This window comes from Salvelinus namaycush, chromosome 9 (genome assembly GCF_016432855.1).
Source record: "Salvelinus namaycush isolate Seneca chromosome 9, SaNama_1.0, whole genome shotgun sequence".
Lineage (NCBI taxonomy): Eukaryota > Metazoa > Chordata > Actinopteri > Salmoniformes > Salmonidae > Salvelinus > Salvelinus namaycush.
In genome coordinates this window covers 20,106,678-20,132,836 of record NC_052315.1, presented here as the reverse complement: position 1 = coordinate 20,132,836, position 26,159 = coordinate 20,106,678, and the positions used below count along the sequence as shown (strand labels likewise).

At 44.4% G+C, this 26,159-nt stretch overlaps 1 protein-coding gene across 1 annotated transcript in view; it reads right to left on the bottom strand.

Annotated features, from left to right (window-relative positions):
- Window positions 1-1,928: 1,928 nt before the first annotated feature.
- The window catches only part of LOC120053414 (protein kinase C-binding protein NELL2-like), a 97,804-nt gene continuing 73,573 nt past the window's right edge, over window positions 1,929-26,159 (bottom strand). The window contains exons 16-20 of the mRNA XM_039000537.1: window positions 12,983-13,123; window positions 11,641-11,834; window positions 10,648-10,824; window positions 2,217-2,441; window positions 1,929-1,970 (exon numbers count right to left, since the gene is read on the bottom strand). Coding sequence (XP_038856465.1) covers window positions 1,929-1,970; window positions 2,217-2,441; window positions 10,648-10,824; window positions 11,641-11,834; window positions 12,983-13,123 — 779 coding nt within the window. The remainder of the gene's footprint in view (window positions 1,971-2,216; window positions 2,442-10,647; window positions 10,825-11,640; window positions 11,835-12,982; window positions 13,124-26,159) is intronic.

Below are 26,159 nucleotides of genomic sequence, written 5' to 3'. Positions count from 1 at the left end.
TGCCTTTGCCAAACCCAATAATATAAGTGTCCATTAGTAATGAACACAGGACAGGCAGTAATGTGGGCGGAGACATCTGTTGCGGTGAGTTCAACTTACCCCACCATGGAGAATTGGACATTTAGGAGCCAGCTGGACAGCCACTTAGCCCCGCTGTGCCACTACCCCTGTGCCCCTGGCAAGGAGCCACCACCGGCTAGGAGTCACCACCGGCTAGGAGCCACCACCGGCTAGGAGTCACCACCGGCAAGGAGCCACCACCGGCTAGGAGCCACCACCGGCTAGGAGCCACCACCGGCTAGGAGCCACCACCGGCTAGGAGCCACCACCGGCTAGGAGCCACCACCGGCTTGCAGTCACTGGACCAAAGCCTGCCAGATGGTGCCCTTGCCAGTGTGCTTCCAGCCACTGCGGACGCACATATACACACACACAAACCAGACACACTCGCATGCGCACACACGCACGCTTTCATTGCAGTCAGGCACACGTTCACAGTAGTCTATATTCATCATTTGACAGGTATAACACGTTTCGAAGGAGAGAGAGATGGCAAATGTTCCACTGAGGGAGGAGAGGAAATGGTAGAATAACAATGTGCTCCATGGTTCGGTTCCGCTTTGTTTTTGTTCATGTAAGAAGCTGCTGCTAGGGAGACCCAGGGAATTAGTGGGTTAGTCTTCTTCAGGCACAACTCATTCCTCCCAGCCAGCCTGTATATTAATATGCTAATTATTTTAGGAGTTTAAAGCACTGTACTCTGAATCATACAAGTATTACCATTACCTCTGGAACCAGTGGAAGGAAGCAAAGCAAACCAATTGGGACATTGTGTATACTGTATCACAGTATACACAAATGAGATGCTCAATGTATTGAACAAATGAAAGTTCTCAATCAAATCCAGTACTCAATCAAGTACTGTGTGTGTATTGACAAACCCTCAAAATGCTATCCTTAAAATCCTAAACTTCAAACACCTTCCAATTATCCATTCAAAATCAGACTGATCTGGATGGTTCTGGATCCTGCACTGTACTATGTAATCATCACCAGCACCATGTACACCAGCAGCAGTGCAGACAGAGGAAGTCCACCTGCTCAATTAATATTTGATGTGAAAGGTCAGGCATGATGATGTGTAGGTACCACTGATAGGCTGTGATTGCTGGTGTCAGGCTGAGTTTCCTCTCCTCTTTTCTGCTCTAACACACTGTCACACAAACATGTGTTCTGACATGAACTAACTCTCACCTCGCTATCCTCTTCACAGGAAGTGGGAAGGTCTGGGAAGGCAAAGCTCAAGCGATTTGTCATCTGTGTTGATTGAATTTTCGGGTACACGAGACCTGAGAGGATAAGTTTTTGACTTCATATGAATACAGACACAAGTCGTGGTTACGTAGGAGATCGATGGTTTCTAATGACTAATACACAACAACATCCTAAAAAAGACAAGCTCAAACAATTAATGTAAATTGAAATACTTTATTCACCATTACACATTAACAAGCCTGGAAATAAATGTAAAAGATGAATAGAAAATAATGCTAGAGGACCACAAAATATAGACAACTTTAATAATGTAGCAAATGAAACTTACACTAAAACAACCGCTATCTAGGATATCGTTGAGATTTAAAGAGTTTAGAAATGAGCAAAATGTTTCTACATCGAGCACATTCATGCCAGTATAATAGTATTTTACAGCGTCATGTTGCAGATGATTTGGGGGTGTTCCTCAATGCACAGGTCACCCTGATTGGTGAGGCTGAACACAGAGGGGGCTTGTGGATACTGTAGTCCATCTGTGTTCTATGATACATGTTTTGTATTTGGTATAAAGAAGTTGGGCTGGAGGGTGGAAAACGCTGGTTGTTTTTACATGGATAACACTGTACAGGGAGGTGCCTTCAGAGCTTCAGGAACTAAAGGCACATGGGGTCCACTGAGCAACAGATATGTCCATTCTGAAAGAGAGCAGGAGAGAGAGACTTTAGAGTGGGTCACTGTTAGACTTTAACCACAATACAGTTCTTCTCTTTGAAGTTTTTCTACTGCAGAATGAGGTTCTGTTATTATGTTCTGTTATTTCTCACTGAAAGGCAAACTTTGTTTGACATTTAGAATTTCGATAGTCATGGAGTGTTTAGCGCCAACATGGGGTATAGTTGGCTGAAGTCTGCATAGATATAATGAATATCCATGGTTGTTACCTTGCACTGGCAGAGGGTGCACTCGGTGCTGTGTTTGACCCAGGAGGAGCCGCTAAAGCGCTGGATGCCGTGCCCGTCCATGCACGTCTTGGTGATGTTGTTGCGTATGGTGTCGGCCTGGCAGGGATCAGTGACGCAGCGGGCACAGCATTCGCCCTCGGGCACCACCGTGAATTCACAGTCCACATGGGGGCACAACAGTGGCCAGCAGTCCACCTGCCCCTGCTGTGGACGGGCGAGACAGAAAGACAGACTGGAGTCATATCACGGGGACAATACAATGATACATACCCATGGAGGCTGCTGAGGGGAGGACGGTTCATAATAATGGCTGGAATGGAGCCAATGGAATGGTATCAACCACGTGTTTGATACCATTCCATTGACTCCATTCCAGCCATTATTAAGAGCTGTCCTCACCTTGGTAGCCTCCACTGGTATGTGCAGCCCATCACCCCTACAATTGTATTGAATAGATCCTGCCCCTTGCCAAATGTTTAGGCATACTTCTATACCACCATGATGAAGTCATTAACATAGACATTTTGTCCTGATACAGCATAGATGTACAGTACATGGGGCTAAGAATATGTCGTTGCGTAGGAGTAGCAGTATGAGAAGAAAGACATTTTCAGACACTGGGCTAAATGTGTTTCCTAATGGAGTTGTTTTGGTCACCCGTTCATACTCCCTCTTATATTAATCACTACACAGTTGTAGCAGAGAACGCCTTATTGGATTTCTCCAGCAGTCGTTTCAATAAGCCAGTGAATACATGTCATATATTCTGGCCAACTTTATAGATCCTGGTTAAGCTATGATTCTGCATGACCTAGTTCTGTTAACATTTTCATCCCTGAGCTTTTGTGGTTTACACCTCCTTGGAAAAAGAGCACAAGCACACACACACACACACACACATACACGTGGTGTATTCATTAGTCGGATTCCATTGCAAAACATTTCATCTGTTGCAAAACGTTTTGCAAAGGAAACCGTTCACTCAAAACGGAAAACGTTTTGCAATGACAACAAGAGCTTCTATTGGACAAATGCAGGTAGGTCCCTCCATGGGTGGCAGACTGTCTGAAATTCGGGGTTCCCCAAAAATGTTTGAAAAAATTCAATGTGATGAACAGAACACAACAATTTTTATTAGGTTTTGCCATAATAAATTATATTGAACTCAAGTACTCTAATAAAAAATATATTTTTAGGACACATGGCCAGAAATGTTTTTGCTCATTTATCTATAGGCCAACAATGCCTAATATATCATAGCCATTACAGATAACAAATCCTAATTGCTAAATTGCCCATATACACTGAGTGTACAAAACATTATGCTCTTTCCATGACATAGACTGACCAGGTGAAAGCTATGATCCCTTATTGATGTCACTTGTTAAATCCACTTCAATTAGTGTAGATGAAAGGGAGGAGATTAAAGAAGGATTTTTAAACCTTGAGACAATTGAGACAGATTGTGTATGTGTGCCATTCAGAGGGTGAATGGGCAAGACAAAAGACTTAAGTGCCTTTGAATGGGGTATCGTAGTAGGTGCCAGGCGCACCCGTTTGTTTCCAGAACTGTAACGCTGCTGGGTTTTTCACGCTCAACAGTTTCCCATGTGTATCAAGAATGGTCCACCCCCCAAAGGATATCCAGCCAACTTCACAACTGTGGGAAGAATTGGAGTAAACATGGGCCAGCATCTCTGTGGAACGCTTTTGACACCTTGTAGAGCCCATGCCGACGAATCGAGGCTGTTGATTTGATGAAACCATAATATCAACGGGTTATATTATCGTGGAACACAATCTTCAAAAAGGCAGTAACCTCAGCAATGGCGCTTGCTTGTGGAAGCCTGTGGCTGCGCAATGGCATAGCCTTGTTTTGTTAATTTAGCAGACAAGATACTTATTTCCCGAGCCCAGTTCACAGTCAAGACTCACCTATTTTATAGTACAAAACATGACGTAATATAACAGAATAAAATATGACAGAATATTTTTCCAGATGCGCATCTCGCTTTTGGAGCAGTTATTCTCAAAGAGGGATCAATTGAAAAGGGGCTCAATTTGGCGAGTTGAAAGACCATTTTTCCAGGTTTACAAACCAAAATCGCTCTTCTTTTTGATATACAGATGTTCAATTTACACTGAACAAAAATATAAACTCAACATTCAACAATTTCAATGATTTTACTGAGTTACAGTTCATATAAGGAAATCAGTCAACTGAAATAAATTCATTAGGCCCTAATCTATGGATTTTACATGACTGGGAACAGAGATATGCATCTGTTGGTCACAAACACCTTCAAAAAAAAGGTAGAGGCGTGGATCATAAAACCAGTCAGTATCTGGTGTGACCACCATTTGCTTCATGCAGCACGGCACATCTTGATCAGTTGATCAGGCTGTTGATGGTGGCCTGTTGAATGTTGTCCCACTCCTCTTCAACGGCTGTGCGAAGTTGCTGGATATTGGCGAGAACTGGAACACGCTGTTGTTCACGTTGATCCATAACATCCCAAACATGCTCGATGGGTAAAATGTCTGGTGAGTATGCAGGCCATGGAAGAACTGGGACATTTTCAGCTTCCAGGAATTGTGTACAGATAATCATGCAGAAACATGAGGTGATGGCGGCGGATAAATCACATAACAATGGACCTCAGGATCGCGTCACGGTATCTCTGTGCATTAAAATTGCCATTGATAAAATGCAATTGTGTTCATTGTCCATAGCTTATGCCTGCCCATACCATAACCCCACCGCCACCATAGGGTACTCTGTTCATAATGTAGGAAATCAGCAAACCGCTCGCCCACACGACTCCATCTCCCTGGTACAGTTGAAACCGGGATTAATCTGTGAAGAGCAAACTTCTCCAGCGTGCCAGTCACCATCAAAGGTGAGAATTTTCCCACTGAAGTCGGCTCCGACGCCGAACTGCAGTCAGGTTATGACCCTGGTGAGGACGATTAGCACACAGATGAGCTTCCCTGAGACGGTTTCTGACAGTTTGTGCAGAAATTCTTCAGTTGTCCGGGTGGCTGGTCTCAGACGATCCCGCAGGTGAATAAGCCAGATGTGGAGGACCTGGGTGGGGTGCGTGGTTACACGTGGTCTGCAGTTGTGAGGCTGGTTGGACGGAGTGCCAAATTCTCTAAAACGACGTTGGAGGCATTTTATGGTAGAGAAATTAACATTAAATTCTCTGGAAACAGCTATTGTGGACATTACTGCTGTCACGAATCCCGCTTCCTGAGTCTGTTTTTGCCTGTGTTCTGTCCTGGAGTGTTTTTTCCGGTGTCCTGGAACGCACCCTGTCTGGTTGCCGGGCGACGTAGCTGGTTGGGAGATCTCTGATTTACCGCACCTGTTTCCAATTCGCTATCTGCACACCTGGTCCTGATCATCACCCCTCCACTTCATAAGCACTGACCTGACATCCATTCCCTGCCGGATCATTAGCCATGAACAGTATGTTGTGCCAGTGTATCAGCCTCCAGTTTGATAGAGTTTGTTTTGTTGTTTTGTACGTTTTGCTTGCCTTGAACTCACCTCCGTTTTTTCTGTCTACAGTCATTCACCCGGAACACTCATCTCATCCCTACCTGGTCGTCGGTGACTTCAGTTACTTCATTGGATCTGCCTATTCAATCCCATCAACTCACCTCCGCTGCCCGCTCCGTCACCTGGATTTTTCTATCACTACATTCAAACTTGTAAATAAATACTCACCTTCGTCTTACTCTCCTTGTCCTGGTCTGCTTCTGGGTTCAACTTTAGAAAACCGTGACAACTGCAGTCATCATGCCAATTGCACGCTCCCTCAAAACTTGAGACATTGTGTTGTATGACGAAACTGCACATTTTAGTGGCCTTTTATTGTCCCCAGCGCAAGGTGCACCTGTGTAATGATCATGCTGTTTAATCAGCTTCTTGATATACCACACCTGTCAGGTGGACGGATTATCTTGGCGAAGGAGAAATGCTCACTAACAGGGATGTAAACACACATGTTTGAGAAATAAGCTTTTTGAGCATATGGAACATTTCAGGGATCTTTTATTTCAGCTTATGAAACATGGGACCAACACTTTACATGTTGCATTTATATTTTTGTTCAGTATGCCTGTTCTTTTGAATGTTCTAAATGGACAATTCCACATTGATGGACTAATGGTGATGAATTACAGCCACAACATCTGTGAGTAGGCCTAAGCGTAATGATGCTGATGAAAATACACTCTTTGTATTTATCAAACTGTTTTTGCATATTTTCAGTGTGGAACCTGTCTATGTTTAGGGGGGTTATAGCCTAGCCCCAGGTTAACCAATTCTAAATGTTAATAGCAGTTCGCAAAGTAGCCTAGACGGGATGCAATTATTCCAAAACTGCAGCTCGTTGTTTGAACACATATTTCCCAACTTCAATCAACCAGTCAATTTATAATTTGTGATAAAACTGTTGTCATTTGGCAAGGGATGTAGCTTGTCTATCCCATCAGTTAGATATGTTTTTATAGACATTTCTGTAGTCCTAACGGGACTACACTCAGGATGCATGTGTAGAGGGAGTGGTCAGAACACATTTGAGTGAGTGAGAAATGAAGGAGAAAGGGAATTTGGGGGTTCAAAAACATACGTTTGCATCTATTTTGAAAGTGGCGATGCAGCTGCTCTGTTTGCTCCTTTGCTCTGGCGCTCCCCGTTTTGTTCCGTTTGCTCTGTTTGCTTCCATTTGGTTCAGAGTAAAGAGTAAATGAGTAAACGATGAATGGTTTCTGTTGCAAAACATTTTGCAACAGACTAAACGTTTTGCAACGGATTTCGACTAATGAATACACCCCTGCACACACACACATGCATGCAAAGATGCATGCGTGCACACACACATGTGCGCGAATGTGAACACACGTACGCGCATACACACGCACACACACACACACAGAAACTCCAAACAGCCAAGAGTTTGACTTGATTTAAGTCTCCAATTGGGATATTTAATATACCCGAAAATCAGCTAGCTCGGCATTTATGTGATGTTGTAGTAAATTAGTCAGGCTATAAAATAAAGGCCCATGCCATGCTAATGTGTCATTAATTGTAAACATTTGAAGTGTGGTTCCTCTGTAGCAGAATTTTTTCATCATAGCCACAGGCAGTGGGTGTAGCTGTAGACTCAGGTCTCCATCACATCTAGAAAAAGGGAGACTAGTATCTGTGCATATTGACGTGTAACATGATAGAGCAGGAGCTCCCGCCCTGTAGATTTTCGCTCTAACCCTAATCTAGCGCACCTGATTCTAATAATTAGCTGGTTGATAAGCTGAATGAAGTCAGTCAAAACTGGGGTTGGAGCAAAAACCTACAGGAGGGTAGCTCTTCAGGAACAGGGTTGATAGAGGGTTGATAGAGTATGTGATGTCCTTCAATCACCTTTACATGAGCCCTGGCAGGTGGGTAAGTCACTGATATGTTTCTAAATAGGCCACTCTTACTCTTAAAAAGAATCATGTTTTTAGATCTCAGTACGCTTTACAGAAGATGGTCCTATAAAAAGGCATAAATGTTGCAGCGTGTTTCAGGAGAATTACATTTACAAGTGAATTACATTTGGTTTAGGGAGCTTTGCCAGAAATTTGCCTTGGTTAGACAACAGCGTGGCGAACACCAACCATTTTTCATTCCTCCAAATCTAAGGCTATAATAGTATCCTATACCCATTACGTCCAATACCTATAGTAGCAACTCAGAGATACATACGTCAAAGAGCCATATTCTGTCATATTCTGTATTCATATTCTGTAATTTAAAAGGGGATTTGTATCTTTGTCTTAGAGAATTGCTTGTCCGTTTCTCTGCTGAGCAGAGCAGGGCCAGTATGGTTCTGGCTCTGCTAACTGTGTAGGCATTCAAGGTTCATTTCACGTCGCGGTCACGCTACTAGATCCCACGCGTATCTCTCACCATTCTCCTCCACTCCTCTCTTTCGTGTGCTGCTGTTTATACCATTTTGGCTGGTAGCTGTGTTTGTATGTGTGTGTGTGCAACATGATGTGTGTGTGTGCAACATGATGTGTGTGTGTGTGCAACATGATGTGTGTGTGTGTGCAACATGATGTGTGTGTGTGCAACATGATGTGTGTGTGTGCAACATGATGTGTGTGTGTGCAACATGATGTGTGTGTGTGCAACATGATGTATGTGTGTGCAACATGATGTGTGTGTGTGCAACATGATGTGTGTGTGTGCAACATGATGTATGTGTGTGCAACATGATGTGTGTGTGTGCAACATGATGTGTGTGTGTGTGCAACATGATGTGTGTGTGTGTGCAACATGATGTATGTGTGTGTGCAACATGATGTATGTGTGTGCAACATGATGTGTGTGTGTGTGCAACATGATGTATGTGTGTGCAACATGATGTGTGTGTGTGCAACATGATGTGTGTGTGTGTGCAACATGATGTGTGTGTGTGTGTGCAACATGATGTGTGTGTGTGTGCAACATGATGTATGTGTGTGCAACATGATGTATGTGTGTGCAACATGATGTGTGTGTGTGCAACATGATGTGTGTGTGTGCAACATGATGTGTGTGTGTGCAACATGATGTGTGTGTGTGCAACATGATGTGTGTGTGTGCAACATGATGTGTGTGTGTGCAACATGATGTGTGTGTGTGCAACATGATGTGTGTGTGTGCAACATGATGTGTGTGTGTGCAACATGATGTGTGTGTGTGTGCAACATGATGTATGTGTGTGCAACATGATGTGTGTGTGTGCAACATGATGTGTGTGTGTGCAACATGATGTGTGTGTGTGCAACATGATGTGTGTGTGTGTGCAACATGATGTGTGTGTGTGCAACATGATGTGTGTGTGTGCAACATGATGTGTGTGTGTGTGCAACATGATGTATGTGTGTGCAACATGATGTGTGTGTGTGCAACATGATGTGTGTGTGTGCAACATGATGTGTGTGTGTGCATGCATATGCTAATCACAGAAGGAGAGTGAGGTAGGAAGGCTGTATGTGTGGCTACAACATTCTGTTTGATCTGAGGGAAAAAAGAACCAACGGTAATGCCACTCCTCCGAAGGAACGGGCGGGCGGGAGAGAGCTGGCAGAACAACAAAGCTAAAGATGATTTATGGGTCGACGCAAAGGCAGATTGACAAAAATGCAGCTAAGTGTTACTTTTATCCGGGAGTGGAATGGCCAGGGTGAATGCCAAGTGTGACATTTGCATTTAATAAACATATGGCTGGTGGTGAAGAGCGTCTGAAAGGCTTATTGAAGGCGGTAGGATGTGATGTTCTGTCAGATTTAGTGTGAAATCCTCGTAAAAAAGCCTTCCTATTGTTTGAACAGCAGGGATGCGGGAACCTTGGAAAAGGTCAACAGTGGAGAGAGTCAATGCAAACAGTGCGTATTTCTTTGAGTAGATTCAATAGAGAACGCTCTTGACACATCGTAATTCAGTTATATATATTGCAGGGCATAGAGACCTGTGAACATAGAAATCTGTATACAGCACACACACACACACACACACACACACACACACACACACACACACACACACACACACACACACACACACACACACACACAGTATCTCCCGTACTTTAATTACGAAAGTACTGGTACTGGTATTCCCTGTATATACTGTAGCTCCATTCTTATTTTTTTTTTTTAATAAATTTTATCCCCTTTTCTCCCCAATTTTTGTGGTATCCAATCGCTAGTAATTACTATCTTGTCTCATCGCTACAACTCCCGTATGGGCTCGGGAGAGACGAAGGTCGAAAGCCATGCGTCCTCCGAAGCACAACCCAACCAAGCCGCACTGCTTCTTTAACACAGCGCGCCTCCAACCCGGAAGGCAGCCGCACCAATGTGTCGGAGGAAACACCGTGCACCCGCCCCCCTCGGTTAGCGCGCACTGCGCCTGGCCCGCCACAGGAGTCGCTGGAGCGCGATGAGACAAGGATATCCCTACCGGCCAAACCCTCCCTAACCCGGACGACGCTGTGCCAATTGTGCGTCGCCCCACGGACCTCCCGGTCGCGGCCGGCTGCGACAGAGCCTGGGCGCGAACCCAGAGACTCTGGTGGCGCAGTTAGCACTGCGATGGAGTGCCCTAGACCACTGCGCCACCCGGGAGGCGTAGCTCCATTCTTGCGTATTTTATTTTATTCCTCTTGTGTTAGATACTATTTATAATTTTTTTTTTTAAACTCTGAATTGTTTGGAAAAGTTCGTAAGCAAGAATTTCACTGTAAAGTCTACACCAGTGTTATTCAGCGCATGTGATAAATACAATTTGATTTGATTTAATTTAAAGCAGAGTCCAGTACAGTGTGTTCTATCTATTTATAGGGTGTGTATTATTGGTACTCACCAGACACTGGCACTGCTGGCAGTTCTCCACCCAGGACTCTCCACTGCCGTAGGTCAGCAGGCCGTTCTGGTGCAGACACTGGCTGCTGAGGCGAGGGTCACACTCTGGACAGCAGAACAGGTCAGCTGTCGGGTTCTCACAGTCACACACCATCCTCCTGCACATCACACGGCCAGTCTGCACAGAGGGGAGGGGGGCGATACACTGTCTGTCAATCAACTGACAGTAACACTCAACTCAAACATGTTGTGAAGTCTCAAACTACAAAGTATAGTTTGTAGCTACTATATTGTAAAGTACAGTCTAACTTACTTTTTTAAAACTCTACATTGTTGGTTAAGGGCTCGTAAGTAAGCATTTCTGTTGTATTCAGTGCATGTGACAAATACAATTTGATTTGAACGACTATTGTAAAGTACAGTCTCCATAACCCAAACTCAATATTTGCTAGTTGTTGACCTTGGTTATTGGTTGATTACACACACTCAACATTACCATTGCTCTCCACTAGCTGACCGTGAACATTACAAAACAATAACATGTTTACTCATTTCTCTGTTTGCTCAGCCGTTCAATACTACTAATTCTGACAGGCAGGTTCTCATTTTCTCCAATCAATTAAAATGACTAATTTCATTAAAGCTTCATTTCTGCCCTCCTCTTTAATCAAATGAATAATATGATGCTTGATTGTTAAATACCCATACTAATCCTCTATAATCACCTGCAAGCATTCCCATACACCAGCCATTATCCAAAAGTAAACGCTAAATGACTAAACATGACAAGACTGTAGCATAATAATGTTTAGATAAATGTTAGGTTTTTTGCTTAATTAAAAACTAACTATTCCAAATAGTTCTAAATTCTTCAGACCTGTATTAATCATATAACTAACTGAATTAATAAAGTCATCATAATGCTTTACATCAACCAATAGAACGCCCCTGACCTGACCATTGTTTTTTTCACCCATCATCCTCTTTGTCTCACCTGACAAGAGCAGACTGAGCACCTATCATTGTCCAGCACCCAGATCTGTCCATTGTGTTTGACTTTGTTGTCATGAATACAGTCTCCGGTGCAGTTCCTCCCGTGGGGGCACCTGCAGTCATAGCCCCCCTCTAAGTTGAAGCACACCGTGTCATTGGCACAGGTGTTCCTCCCAGTCTTGCATTCATTGATATCTGTAGGGAGCCAGAGAGATGACTTCAGGCATATGCTCAACACAGGTAAAATGCTGTAGGTCATGCTTAAATTCACATGCATCTTACTGCTTTAAAAAATACAAAGGAAGCACATGTATTATATTCTAACAGCTCTCAGCCTCAGTAAACTGAAGTGGGCTTTCTTGTCAAAACACTTTGTAATTTCGTCCCCCCAGAGACCATTTTTCATCAAATTATAACTGCAGTTGGCTTTGTTCTTCACAGTATGTTCACCTCTCTGACAGTCTCTGATGTGCTCTGTGAGGATCGGCTAGACTTGACAGGTAAAATTTGTCTATAGCGCAGATAGACAGACAGACAGACAGACAGACAGACAGACAGACAGACAGACAGACAGACAGACAGACAGACAGTCTGTCTGTCTGTCTGTCTGTCTGTCTGTCTGTCTGTCTGTCTGTCTGTCTGTCTGTCTGTCTGTCTGTCTGTCTGTCTGTCTGTCTGTCTGTCTGTCTGTCTGTCTGTCTGTCTGTCTGTCTGTCTGTCTGTCTGTCTGTCTGTCTGTCTGTCTGTCTGTCTGTCTGTCTGTCTGTCTGTCTGTCTGTCTGTCTGTCTGTCTGTCTGTCTGTCTGTCTGTCTGTCTGTCTGTCTGTCTGTCTGTCTGTCTGTCTGTCTGTCTGTCTGTCTGTCTGTCTGTCTGTCTGTCTTGTCTGTCTGTCTGTCTGACACAGAGCTGTAGTACTGTCACTACTGAGGCGTAACTGCATAAGGGTTTCCCTCCATTTTGACATGTGACAAGCTCTTGTCAGGCAGCTTCAGAGAATGTTCCAGAAAGATTGAATGAGCAGTAAAAAGCAGACAGGGATTTTGAGGAAAATGCACCAGTAATGGTATGTCCAGTCCAAACATACTATTACCCACACCCGACAGCAAAAACAACTGGTCGAAAGAAGACCAAGGAAATTTCTAGCTCTGCAATGGTTAGATGTGCTGCTATGATCAATGTTAGAATACACTAGACTAGAATAATGGAAAAACAAACTAGTGTGCAGGTATACTCTATGCATGTGATATCAATATAAATTATCATATGTGACTAGGTGAATAAAGATTGCCTACAACCGCAGTGTTTCTTTTGGTCTTGTGATGAAAGGAGCGAGTCAACTCACCTATGCACGACTCCCCATTAGTAGAGAACAAGCCGTTGTCGTGGTAGCCATCCCGACACTCGCAGTGGTACCAGCCGGGCAGGTTGACACAGATGGCTTTGTCATCACACTCCACGAAACCATGAAAACACTCATCAATGTCTGTCAGGAGAGAGAGAGAGAACAGTGAGGACTAGACCTCTATCTCCCTAAGTTTGGAACAGCGTATCGAATTTAGCTTCATTCTTGCCTGACAGGCATTTTCAACATTGACCGTGACAATTTATTTAGACAAACAACAACTTGACCATCCGTTTATTACAAAGGAACGAGGTGCAAATAAATTAAACATCTCAAATCAACTGGATTTATGTGAGTACTGAATAAGAAGATGCCCTAATATTTCAACTAATATTTAATTAGACTGGCTTGGCCAGATGAGAAAAGCTTAGCTAGTGATTACGGGATTGGGGCTAAATGTAAGGGCCCAGGTTGCAGAGTGATTAAATGTGTCTGTGTAGGCACGGATGTAATTTTTATGATTGTGTGCGTGTGTGATGCATTATCAGAGTCCCTCATTATGAAAATTGCCCTGTACTATCAGTGACCTTCCCATTCAATTCCCCCAGAGTCCAGACAGAATAGAACACATCAGGATCCCCTGGAGGGCCCAGGTCAGGCCTCCTCGTCCCCTCATTCGCTCCTCTACTCCTTCCCTCTCTTCTCCTTTCCTCTCTGCTCTTCCCCTTACTCCCCTTCCCTTTCGTCTCCTCTCCCTTCCTCTCCTCTTGTCCTCTCCCTCTGCCACAGCAGTAATATGATTACGATCTATTGGCTAATGAGCATTCACCCCTTTATTAGAATTTATCCAGCAGAAATGTTGTGGATATTAGGCACTTATCAGGGATAGTTCACCCAAATTACATATTGGTTTCCTTACACTGTAAGCAGTCTATGGACAAGGTTTGACAGCAATCCACGATTTTGGTTTACTTTCTCTGGCACTGTTTCCAAATGCTAATGTTTTAGGATTTGTGGCAAACATCTCATCCAAGTCTTGGTACATGTTATCGTGTCCAAATCATCTAAAAGCATCTAAAATTGATTGTGAAACTCAAAGTCACTTACAGTGCATTTGGATAGTATTCAGACCCCTTGACTCTTTCCATATTTTGTTACATTACAGATTTATTCTAAAATTGATTATATTCCTCTACACACAATACCCCATAATAACAAAGCAAAAACAGGTTTAGACATTTAAGCAAATGTATAACAAATAAAAAACTTTAATATTACATTTACATAAGTATTCCGATCATTTACTCAGTACTTTATTGAAGCACCTTTGGCAGCGATTATAGCCTCGGGTCTTCTTGGTTATGACGCTTCAAGCTTGACACACCTGTATTTGGGGAGTTTCTCCCATTCTTCTCTGCAGATCCTCTCAAGCTCTGTCAGGTTGGATGCGGAGCGTTGCTGCACAGCTATTTTCAGGTCTCTCCAGAGATGTTCGGTTGGGTTCAGGTCTAGGCTCTGGCTGGGCCACTCAAGGACAGAGACCTGTCCCGAAGCCACTCCTGTGTTGTCTTGGCTGTGTGCTTAGGGCCGTTGTCCTGTTGGAAGGTGAACCTGCGCCCCAGTCTGAGGTCTAAAGGGCTCTGGAGCAGGTTTTAATCAAGGATCTCTCTGTACTTTGCTCTGTTCATCTTTCCATCGATCCTGACTAGTCTCCCAGTCCCTGTGGCAGAAAAACATCCCCACAGCATGATGATGCTGCCACCACCATGCTTCACTGTAGGGATGGTGCCAGGTTTCCTCCAGACGTAACACTTGGCATTGTAACGATCGTCATAGTCGTTCTCCTCCTCAGACGAGGAGGAGCATGGATCGGACCAACACGCAGAGTGGGTAGTGCTCATGATAATTTATTAAATCGAAACTGAACACTAACATGAAACAAAATAACAAAATGAAACAACCGACAACAGTCCCGTGTGGCATGAATACAAACACGGAAACAAACACCCACAACACACACGTGAAACCCAGGCTGCCTAAGTATGATTCTCAATCAGGGACAACGATTGACAGCTGCCTCTGATTGAGAATAATACCCGGCCGAACACAAACATCCCAACATAGAAAATCACACATAGACAAACCCACCCAACTCACGCCCTGACCAACTAAATAAATACAAGACAAAAGAAAACAGGTCAGGAACGTGACATAAACCCCCCCCCCCCCCCCCCCCCCCCCCTTAAGGTGCGAACTCCGGGCGCACCAGCATAAACTCTAGGGGAGGGTCTGGGTTGGCGTCTGTCCACGGTGGCGGCTCTGGCGCTGGTCGTGGTCCCCACCCCACCATAGTCAAACCCCGCTTCCGTGGCCTCTTTCCAATGGCCACCCTCCATATAAACCCCATTGGATTAAGGGGCAGCTCCGGACTGAGGGGCAGCACCGGACTGAGGGGCGGATCCTGGCTGGCTGGCTCAGGCGGATCCTGGCTGGCTGGCTCTGGCGGATCCTGGCTGGCTGGCTCTGGCGGATCCTGGCTGGCTGGCTCTGGCGGATCCTGGCTGGCTGGCTCTGGCGGATCCTGGCTGGCTGCCTCTTGAGTTTGAAGAGGCTCTGTGGCGCCGCCTTCACCACAGTGTCAGGGTGGAGGGACTATTTTACGTTCCCAGTGATGTGCACACCGAGGAATTTGAAGCTTTTGACCCTCTCCACTGCGGCCCCGTCCCTAGCATCACACTGCCAAGGCTCTCACCTCCTCCCTGTAGGCTTTCTCATCTTTGTTGGTAAACAGGCCTACCACTGTTGTGTTGTCAGCAAATTTGATGATTGAGATGGTGACGTGCGTATCCATGCGGTCATGATCGAACAGTGAGTACAGGAGGAAGCTGAACACGCACCTCTGTGGGGCCCCCCGTGTTGAGGATCAGTGTGGCGGTGTTGCTGCCAACCTTCACCACCTGGGGTTGTCTAGTCACGAAGTCTAGGACCCAGTTGCAAAGAGAGGGGTTCAGACCCAGGGCCCTGAGCTTAGTGATGAGCTTGGAGGGCAGTGTGAGGGCAGTGTGCAGTGCAATGGCGATTGCGTCGTCCGTAGATCTGTTGGGGCGGTATGGAAATTGTAGTGAGTCTAGGGTGTCAGATAAGGTGGAGGTTATATGGTCCTTAACTAGCCTCTCAAGGCACTTCATGATGACAGAAGTGAGTGCTTCCGGGCAATAGTCATTTAGTTAAGTTACCTTTGTTTCTGTTCCCAAGAAAGCAATGGTGGACATCTTGAAGCAAGTGGGGACAACATACTGGGATAGGAAGAGATTGAATATGTCTGTAAACACTCCACCCAGCTGTACTGTCGTTTTGCATCTTTGATTTCCTTACGGAGGTCCTCGCTGGTCTGTTTTTACACGTCCATGTTTCCAGTCACCTTGCCGTGGATAACTGTGGTGGTTTGCGATTTCAGTTTTGCCAAATGCTGCCATCTATCCACGTTGTTTGGAGTTCTAATCGTCATAGTAAGAATAACATCTTCTATGCACTTCTTGATGAACCCAGTCACTGAGTCAGTGTTTACATTGATACTATTCCCAGACGCAACCCGTGATCAAAACAATCCTGAAGCATAGATTCCGATTGTTCAGACCAACGTAGAACAAGACCTTACCATGGGTGCTTCCTGTTTAAGCTTCTGCTTATAGGCGGGGCGGAGCAGGATGGAGGCGTGATTTGATTTGCCGCATGGGAGGGCCTTGCAGTTGTCCCGGAAGTGAGAGTAACAATGGTCAAGCGTGTTGGTAGAATTTCGGGAGTTTTCCTCAGATTTCCTTTATCAAAGACCCCAGCTACAATAAATGTGGCCTCAGGAATTGCGGTTTCCAGTTTGCACAAAGTCAAATCAATGAAATTGTATTGTATTTGTCACATGCTTCGTAAAAAACAGGTGTAGACTAATAGTGAAATGCTTACTTACGGGTCCTTTTCCAACAATGCAGAGTTAAAGATAATATACAGTACCAGTCAAAAGTTTGGACACACCTGCTCATTCTAGCGTTTTTCTTTATTTTGACTATTTTCTCCATTGTAGAATAATAGTGATTCCATGAAAACTATAAAATAACATATGGAATCATGTAGTAACTAAAAAAAGTGTTAAACAAATCAAAATATATTTGAGATTCTTCAAAGAAGCCACCCTTTGCCTTAAAGACAGCTTTGAACACAACCCTGCGGTTGTGGGCACTGCTGTTGCCGTACCAGGCGGTGATACAGCCCAACAGGATTCTCTCAATTGTGCATCTGTAAACGTTTGTGAGGGTTTTAGGTGACAAGCCACACTTCAGTCTTTTGAGGTTGAAGAGTTGCTGTTGCGCCTTCTTCACCACACTGTCTGTTTGAGGTGGACCATTTCAGTTTGTCCGTGATGTGCCGAGGAACTTAAAACTTTCCACCTTCTCCACTGCTGTCTCATCGATGTGTATAGGGGGGAGCTCCCTCTGTTGTTTCCTGAAGTCCACGATCATCTGTTTTGTTGATGTTGAGTGAGAGGTTGTTTTCCTGACATCCGAGTGCCCTCACCTCCTCCCTGTAGGCTGTCTCGTCATTGTTGGTAATCAAGCCTACTATCGCTGTCATCTGCAAACTTGATGATTGAGTTGGAGGAGTGCATGGCCACGCAGTCATGGGTGAACAGGGAGTACAGGAGAGCGCTGAACACGCACCCTTGTGGGGCCCCAGTGTTATTTCACCTTTATTTCTACAAGGAACACAGCCTGAGACCAAGGTCTCCTTTACAGCTGGGCCCTGCTTATACATATACAGTTTAGGTACAATTATTAAGAAATTACACAAGACAAAATAAACGATCACAGATAACACAAAACAATACAGCAGGAGATTGTTACATTTAGACATAGGTTATTCCCCTAATAGCACAATAACTTGTATTCCCCAAAGAAGTTACAAGCAATACAAAAATAAAAATCCTCCAATAAATGTTTAAAATGGGCAACAGGGGGACAAGAGTCTCAAGTTTAAATTTGGTCTGCAAGCTATTCCATAAGCAAGGAGCGTAACAGGAAAAGGCAGCCAACTCTGTGGAGATCGCAGGGGCCTCAAGTGTAATCCACTTGAGACCTGGTTTTCTGAATTATAATGTTGATGAGTGATGATAAATAAGAAGGTAGTTTATTCAGAAGTGCTTTATAGACAAACACGAGAGCATGTTGCTCTCGTCTCATGGACAGCGAAGTCCAACCCACAATTGGATATAAAACACAGTGGTGAGTTCTGTAGCTAGCACCCGTAATAAACCTAAGTGCGCAATGATAAGTAGCATCCAGCAGTTTCAGTGTGGATGCCGTAGCATGCATGTAGATAATATCCCCATAATCTATAACAGACATAAAAGTAGCTTGAGGATCAGCAAAGTGGAGATGGTGTTTCCTACCTTCACCACCTGGGGGCGGCCCGTCAGGAAGTCCAGGACCCAATTGCACAGGGCGGGGTTGAGACCCATGGCCTCAAACTTAATGATGAGCTTGCAGGGTACTATGATGTTGAATGCTGAGCTGTAGTCAATGAACAGCATTCTTACATAGATATTCCTCTTGTCCAGATGTGATAAGGCAGTGTGCAGTGTTTTGGCAATTGCATCGTCTGTGGACCTTTCGGGGTGGTACGCAAATTGAAGTGGGTCTAGGGTGATATTATCCTTGACTAGTTACCTTTGCCTTCTTGGGTACAGGAACAATGGTGGCCATCTTGAAGCATGTGGGGACATCAGTCTGGGATAGGGAGAGACTGAATATGTCCGTAAACAAAACAGCCAGCTGGTCTGCGCATGCTCTGAGGACGCGGCTAGGGATGCCGTGCTGGCAGGCAGCCTTGCGAGGGTTAACACGCTTAAAATGTCTTACGTCGGCCACGGAGAAGAAGAGCCCACAGTCCTTGTTAGCGGGTCGCATCAGTGGTACTGTATTATCCTCAAAGCGGAAAAAGAAGGTGTTTAGTTTTTCTGGAAGCAAGACATCAGTGTCTGCGACGTGGCTGGTTTTCTTTTTGTAGTCCGCGATTTTCTGTAGACCCTGCAATATACGTCTCGTGTCTGAGCCATTGAATTGCAACTCCACTTTGTCTCTATACTGACATTTCGCTTATTTGATTGCCTTTGGAGGGAAGAAGTACACTGTTTGTATTCGTCCATATTCCCTGTCACCTTTCCATGGTTAAATGCGGTGGTTCACGCTTTCAGTTTTGCGCGAATGCCGCCATCTATCCACGGTTTCTGGTTAGGGTAGGTTTTAATAGTCACAGTGGGTACAACATCTCCTATGCACTTCCTTAAACTCACTCACCGAATCAGCGTATAAATCAATATTATTCTCTGAGGCTACCTCCGGGCATGTCCCAGTCCGCGTGATCAAAACAATCTTGAAGTGTGGATTCCGATTGGTCAGACCAGTGTTGAATAGTTCTTATCACGGGTATGTCCTGTTTGAGTTTCTGCCAATAGGAAGGGAGGAGCAAAATGGAGTCTTGGTGAGATTTGCCGAAAGGAGGGCGGGGGAGGGCCTTTTATGCATCGTGGAAGTAGCAGGGATCCAGTTTTATGCCAGCGCTACAATCAATATGCTGATAGAATTTAGGTAGCCTTGTTCTCAAATTTTAGTTTGTTAAAATCCCCAGCTACAATAAATGCCGCCTCAGGACATATGGTTTCCAGTTTGCATAAAGTCCAGTGAAGTTCCTTGAGGGCCGTCGTGGTATCGGCTTGAGGGGGGGATATACACGGATGTGACAATAACCGAAGAGAATTCTCTTGTGCGATAATACAGTCAGCATTTGATTTTCAGGAATTCTAGGTCAGGTGAACAAAAGGACTTGAGTTCCTGTATGTTGTTACAATTACACCATGAGTCGTTAATCATGAAACATACATCCCCCGCCCTTCTTCTTCCTGGAGAGATGTTTACTCCTGTCGGCGCGATGCACTGGGAATCCCGGTGGCTGTACTGACTCTGACAACATATCACGATAGAGCCATGTTTCTGTGAAACAGAGTATGTTACAATCCCTGATGTCTCTCTGGAAAGCAACCCTTGCCCTAATTTTGTCTACCTTGTTATCTAGAGACTGGACATTAGCGAGTAATATACTCGGAAGCTTTGGATGGTGTGCGAAAACTGCAAAATTCGCTATGGACTCACAGTGAGGCGGCCCTCTCTGTCGGCGCCATCTTGGTTAGTGCCTGGTATGGCAACTGCTCGTCCCCCGACCGCAAGGCACTACAGAGGGTAGTGCGTACGGCCCAGTACATCACTGTGGCCAAGCTTCCTGCCGTCCAGGACCTCTATACCAGGCGGTGTCAGAGAAAGGCCCAAAAATTGTCAAAGACTCCAACCACCCTGGACATAGACTGTTCTCTCTGCTACCGTACGACAAGCGGTACCGGAGCACCATGTCTAGGTCCAAAAGGCTTCTTAACAGCTGCTACCCCAAAGCCATAAGACTTCTGAACCGCTAATCAAATGGCTACCCCCCCCTCTTTAATGCTGCTGCTACTCTGTCATTATCTATGCATAGTCACTTTAATAACTCTACCTACATGTACATATTACCTCAACTAATTTTGTTACTTCTATTTATTTTTTCCCTGTTTTTTTCTTTCTTAAAATTGCATTGTTGGTTAAGGGCTTGTAAGTAAGCATTTCACTGGAAGGTCTACAACTGTTGTATTCGACGCATGTGTGTCACGCCCTGGCCTTAGTTATCTTTGTTTTCTTTATTATATTAGTTAGGTCAGGGTGTGACATGGGGGATGTTTGTGTGTATTTGTCTCGTCTTGGGTGGTTGTATTGTATAGGGGGTTTTGTAGAGTGTATGGGGTTGTGTTCAGTGTAGGTGTTTAGGAAAGTCTATGGTTGCCTGGTTTGGTTCTCAATCAGAGACAGCTGTTTATTGTTGTCTCTGATTGGGAGCCATATTTAAGGCAGCCATAGGCATTAGGCTATTGTGGGTAATTGTCTATGTGATGTTGCATGTTTACACTCAGTGTTATAGCAGTCATGTTCGTTTTGTTATTTTGTATTGTTTGTTAAGTGTTCTTCATTATTAAAAGGAAGAAAGTATTCTAATCACGCTGCGCCTTGGTCCTCTCTTTCACCTATAGACGATCGTGACAATGTGGCAAATAAAATTTGATTTGAGGTAGTCACCTGGAATGCATTTAAGTTAACAGGTGTGCCTTGTTAAAATTAAATTTGTGGAATTTCTTTCCTTCTTAATGCGTTTGAGCCAATCAGTTGTGTTGTGACAAGGTAGGGATGGTATACAGAAGATAGCCCTACTTGGTAAAAGACCAAGTCCATATTATGGCAAGAACAGCTCTAATAAGCAAAGAGAAAACGACAGTCCATCAATACTTTAAGACATGAAGGTCAGTCAATCCAGAAAATGTCAAGAACTTTGAACGTTTCTTCAAGTGCAGTCGAAAAAACCCATCAAGCGCTATGATGAAACTGGCTCTCATGAGGACCGCTACAGGAAAGGAAGACCCAGAGTTACCTCTGCTGCAGAGGATAAGTTCATTAGAATAACTGCACTTTAGATTGCAGCCCAAATAAGTTCTTCACAGAGTAACAGACATATCTCAACATCAACTGTAGACCAGTGGAAATCTGTCCTTTGTTCTGATGAGTCCAAATTTGAGATTTTAGTTTCCAACCGCCGTGTCTTTGTGAGACGCAGAGTAGGTGAACGGATAATCTCTGCATGTGTGGTTCCCACCGTGAAGCATGGAGGAGGTGGTGTGATGGTGTGGGGGTGCTTTGCTGGTGACACTGTCAGTGATTTATTTAGAATTCAAGGCACACTTAATCAGCATGGCTACCACAGCATTCTGCAGCGATACACCATTCCATCTGGTTTGTGCTTAGTGGGACTATCATTTGTTTTTCAACAGGACAATGACCCAAAACACCTCTAGGCGGTGTAAATGCTATTTGACCAAGAAGGAGAGCGATGGAGTGTTGCATCAGATGACCTGGCATCCACAATCACTTGACCTAAACCCAATTGAGATGGTTTGGGATGAGTTGGACTGCAGAGTTAAGGAAAAGCAGCCAACAAGTGCTCAGCATATGTGGAACTCCTTCAAGACTGTTGGAAAAGCATTCCAGATGAAGCTGGTTAAGAGAATGCCAAGAGTGTGCAAAGCTGTCATCAGGGCAAAGGGTGGCTACTTTGAAGAATCTCAAATATATATTTTAATTTTTTTGATGTCTTCACTATTATTCTACAATGGAGAAAATAGTAAAAAAGAAAAACCACTGAATCGGTAGGTTTGTCCAACCTTTTGACTGGTTCTGCATATAAAATGAATAAATATACAGTGAAAAACAAATAACGATCACTAAAATTAACATGGCTATATACAGGGAGTACCAGTACCGAATCGATGTGAAGGGGTACGAGGTAATTAAGGTTGCTTTGTACATATAGGTAGGAGTAAAGTGACTAGGCAACATGATAGATAATAGACAGTAGTAGCAGCGTATGTGGTGAGTGTGAAAGTGTGTGTGTGGCATTAGTATGCATGTGTTATGCGTATGTAGTGTGTGTGTGTTTCGCTGTCAGTGTAAGTATGTGTGAGTTTGTGGGTAGAGTCCAGTGTGTGCATAGAGTCAGTGCCTTCCTCTGACAGCACTTGGTATGGAGCTCCTGGATGGTAGGAAGCTCGGCCCCTGTGATGTACTGGGTGGTACTCACCACCGTAGCGCCTTGCCTTGCATTGCCGTACCAAGCGGTGATGCAGACAGTCAAGATGCTCTCAATGGTGCAGCTGTAGAACTTTGAGGATCTGAGGGGCCATGCCAAATATTTTCAGCCTCCTGAGGGGGAAGAGGCACTGTTGTACCCTCTTCACAGCGATGTGGGTTTGTGTGCACCATGTTAATTCCTTAGTGATGTGGACACCGTGGAACATGGATCTCTTGACACGCTCCAATACGACCCCATCAATGTGGATGGGGGCGTGCTCGGCCCTCCGTTTCCTGTAGTCCATAATCAGCTCCTTTGTCTTGCTGACGTTGAAGTCCAGTGTAATGATTCCGTAAAACAGAGTATGCTACAGTCCCTTATGTCTCAATGAAAGGAGATCCTTGATCCAAGCTCAGGAGCTTGGCTACATTATTGTCCAGGGACTGACCGTTTGCGAGTAATATACTTGGAAGCGGAGGGTTGTTTGCTCGCCGCCTGACTAGAACCACACTTCTCCTCTCTTTTCTCTGGCATCAACATTTGGGTGTAGCACCCAGGATGAATGGGGCTGCCTCGGGAAGTCCAAACAAAGGATCCAGATCAGGGAAGTAACATTTCTGGTCTAATTTCTCGAGTGACCTCCAATCTAATGTCCAAACGTTATTTTTGGTTGTAGGACATAATACTTAACATTCTGAGCAAATAATTTAAGAAATAACACAAAAAAAGCTAACTACAGCACCTTGCCACTATAATGAATACTCAGGGAGAAAAAAGTGTAGATTCACACGCAGAGCGCGGCAGGTGGTTATTTCACCCTTGCAGAAGGCAAGACTCTTGGTCACAGGCAGGCAAGGGTCATACACCGGTAGGCAAACAGGCAGGTAAATCAACTAGGACTGAAGGCTATAACTGGTTCTCACAAACGAGCTAGGAAAAGGCTTAGTAGAGTCAAAATGAACAATACCTCACAAAGGCACAAACATAATGAACTGCTCTAAATAAGGAGCTGATGAGACCAGGTGAGTAACTACAGTGCCTTACAAAAGTATTCATCCCCCTTGGCGTTTTTCCAATTTTGTTGCATTACAACCTGTAATTTAAATGGATTTTTATTTGGATTTCATGTAATGGACATACACAAAATAGTCCAAATTATTGAAGTGAAATGAAAAATGTACATGTTTCAAAAAATTCTAAAAAATAAAAAACGTAAAAGTGGAGCGTGCATATGTATTCACCCCCTTTGCTATGAAGCTAAATAAGATCTGGTGCAACCAATTACCTTCAGAAGTGACATAATTAGTTTAATTAGTTAAATAAAGTCCACCTGTGTGCAATATACAGTGGGGAGAACAAGTATTTGATTCCGTCTCTCACAGTTGAAGTGTACCTATGATAAAAATTACAGACCTCTACATGCTTTGTAAGTAGGAAAACCTGCAAAAATCGGCAGTGTATCAAATACTTGTTCTCCCCACTGTATATATATATATATACACATGCACATACACACACCTGTTCTGAAAGGCGCCAGAGTCTGCAACACCACTAAGCAAGGGGCACCACCAAGCAAGCGGCACCATAAAGACCAAGGAGCTCTCCAAACAGGTCAGGGACAAGGTTGTGGAGAAGTACAGATCAGTGTTGGGTTATAAAAAAATATCAGAAACTTTGAACATCCCACAGAGCACCATTATATCCATTATTAAAAAATGGAAAGAATATGGCACCACAACAAACCTGCCAAAAGAGGGCCGCCCACCAAAACCCACAGACCAGGCAAGGAGGGAGTTAATCAGAGAGGCAACAAAGAGACCAAAGATAACCCTGAAAGAGCTGCAAAGCTCCACAGCAGAGATTGGAGTATTTGTCCATAGGACCACTTTAATCCATACAAGTCACAGAGCTGGGCTTTATGGAAGAGTGGCCAGAAAAAAGCCATTGCTAAAAGAAAAAAATAAGCAAACACGTTTGATGTTCGCCAAAAGGCACGTGGGAGACTCCCCAAACATATGGAAGAAGGTACTCTGGTCAGATGAGACTAAAATTGATCTTTTTGGCCATCAAGGAAAACGCTATGTCTGGTGCAAACCCAACACCTCTCATCACCTCGAGAACACCATCCCCACAGTGAAGCATGGTGGTGGCAGCATCATGCTGTGGGGATGTTTTCCTCAGTAGGGACATTGAAACTGGTCAGAATTAAAGGAATGATGGATGGTGCTAAATACAGGGAAATTCTCGAGGGAAACCTGTTTCAGTCTTCCAGAGATTTGAAACTGGGAGAGAGATTCACCTTCCAGCAGAACAATGACCCTAAGCATACTGCTAAAGTACCACTTGAGTGGTTTAAGGGGAAACATTTAAATGTCTTGGAATGGCCTAGTCAAAGCCCAGACCTCAATCCAATTGAGAATCTGTGGTATAACTTAAAGATTGCTGTACACCAGCGGAACCCATCCAACTTGACTTGAAGGAGCTGGAGCAGTTTTGCCTTGAAGAATGGGCAAAAATCCCAGTGGCAAGATTTGCCAAGCTTATAGTCTCATACCCCAAGAGACTTGCAGCTGTAAATGCTGCAAAAGGTGTCTCTACAAAGTAGGGGGGGGTGAATAGTTTTAATTCCAATTTTAATCAATTTTGATGCCAGGTTGTAAGGCAACAAAATAGGAAAAATGCCAAGGGGTGTGAATACTTTCGCAAGCCACTGTAACACTGGTGAAATCCATGAACCAAAATGAAAGACAGGGCTATGTTCAAGAACACAACGAACCAAGGCTACGTTCAAGAACACAACGAAACAGAACACAAGGTTGGCTAAGAAAATAAATACAGAACCTTACAGTACCTACCAGTACCTTACAGAACCTTACAGTACCTACCAGGCTCTGCCTCCCAGGGAAACATGGGGGGTTGGTAACCAAGTACACACTGAAACGGGGTAAGGCAGAGGGATGAATGCATGAGTGAGTTCTGAGCGTATTCGGCCCAGGCCATATACTGCCTCCAGTCGTGTGGAGAGGCAGAACATTGTTGGCGGAGGTACTTCCCTGTTTCTTGGTTCATGCGTTCCATCTGTTGGTCTGGGGATGGTACCCGGAGGAGAGGCTGAGGGCGACCCCCAGTCAGTCACAGAAAGCTCGCCACACGCGGGAGACAAACTGCAAACTGGGGCCCGCGGTCAGAGACCATGTCCTCCGGAATCCCAAACAGACGGAACACCTACTGGAACATACACTCAGCCAATTCCATGACGTTAGGTAAATGAGGACGAGGAACAAGAAACATTTTTGAAAAATGGTCTACTATGACAAGGATGGTGGTGTTACCAGAGGATTCAGGAAAGCTGTTGACTTCATCACAGACCATGTGGGACCAGGGTCTGTGAGGGATAGGCAAAGGTTGAAGCTTACCGGAAGATAAA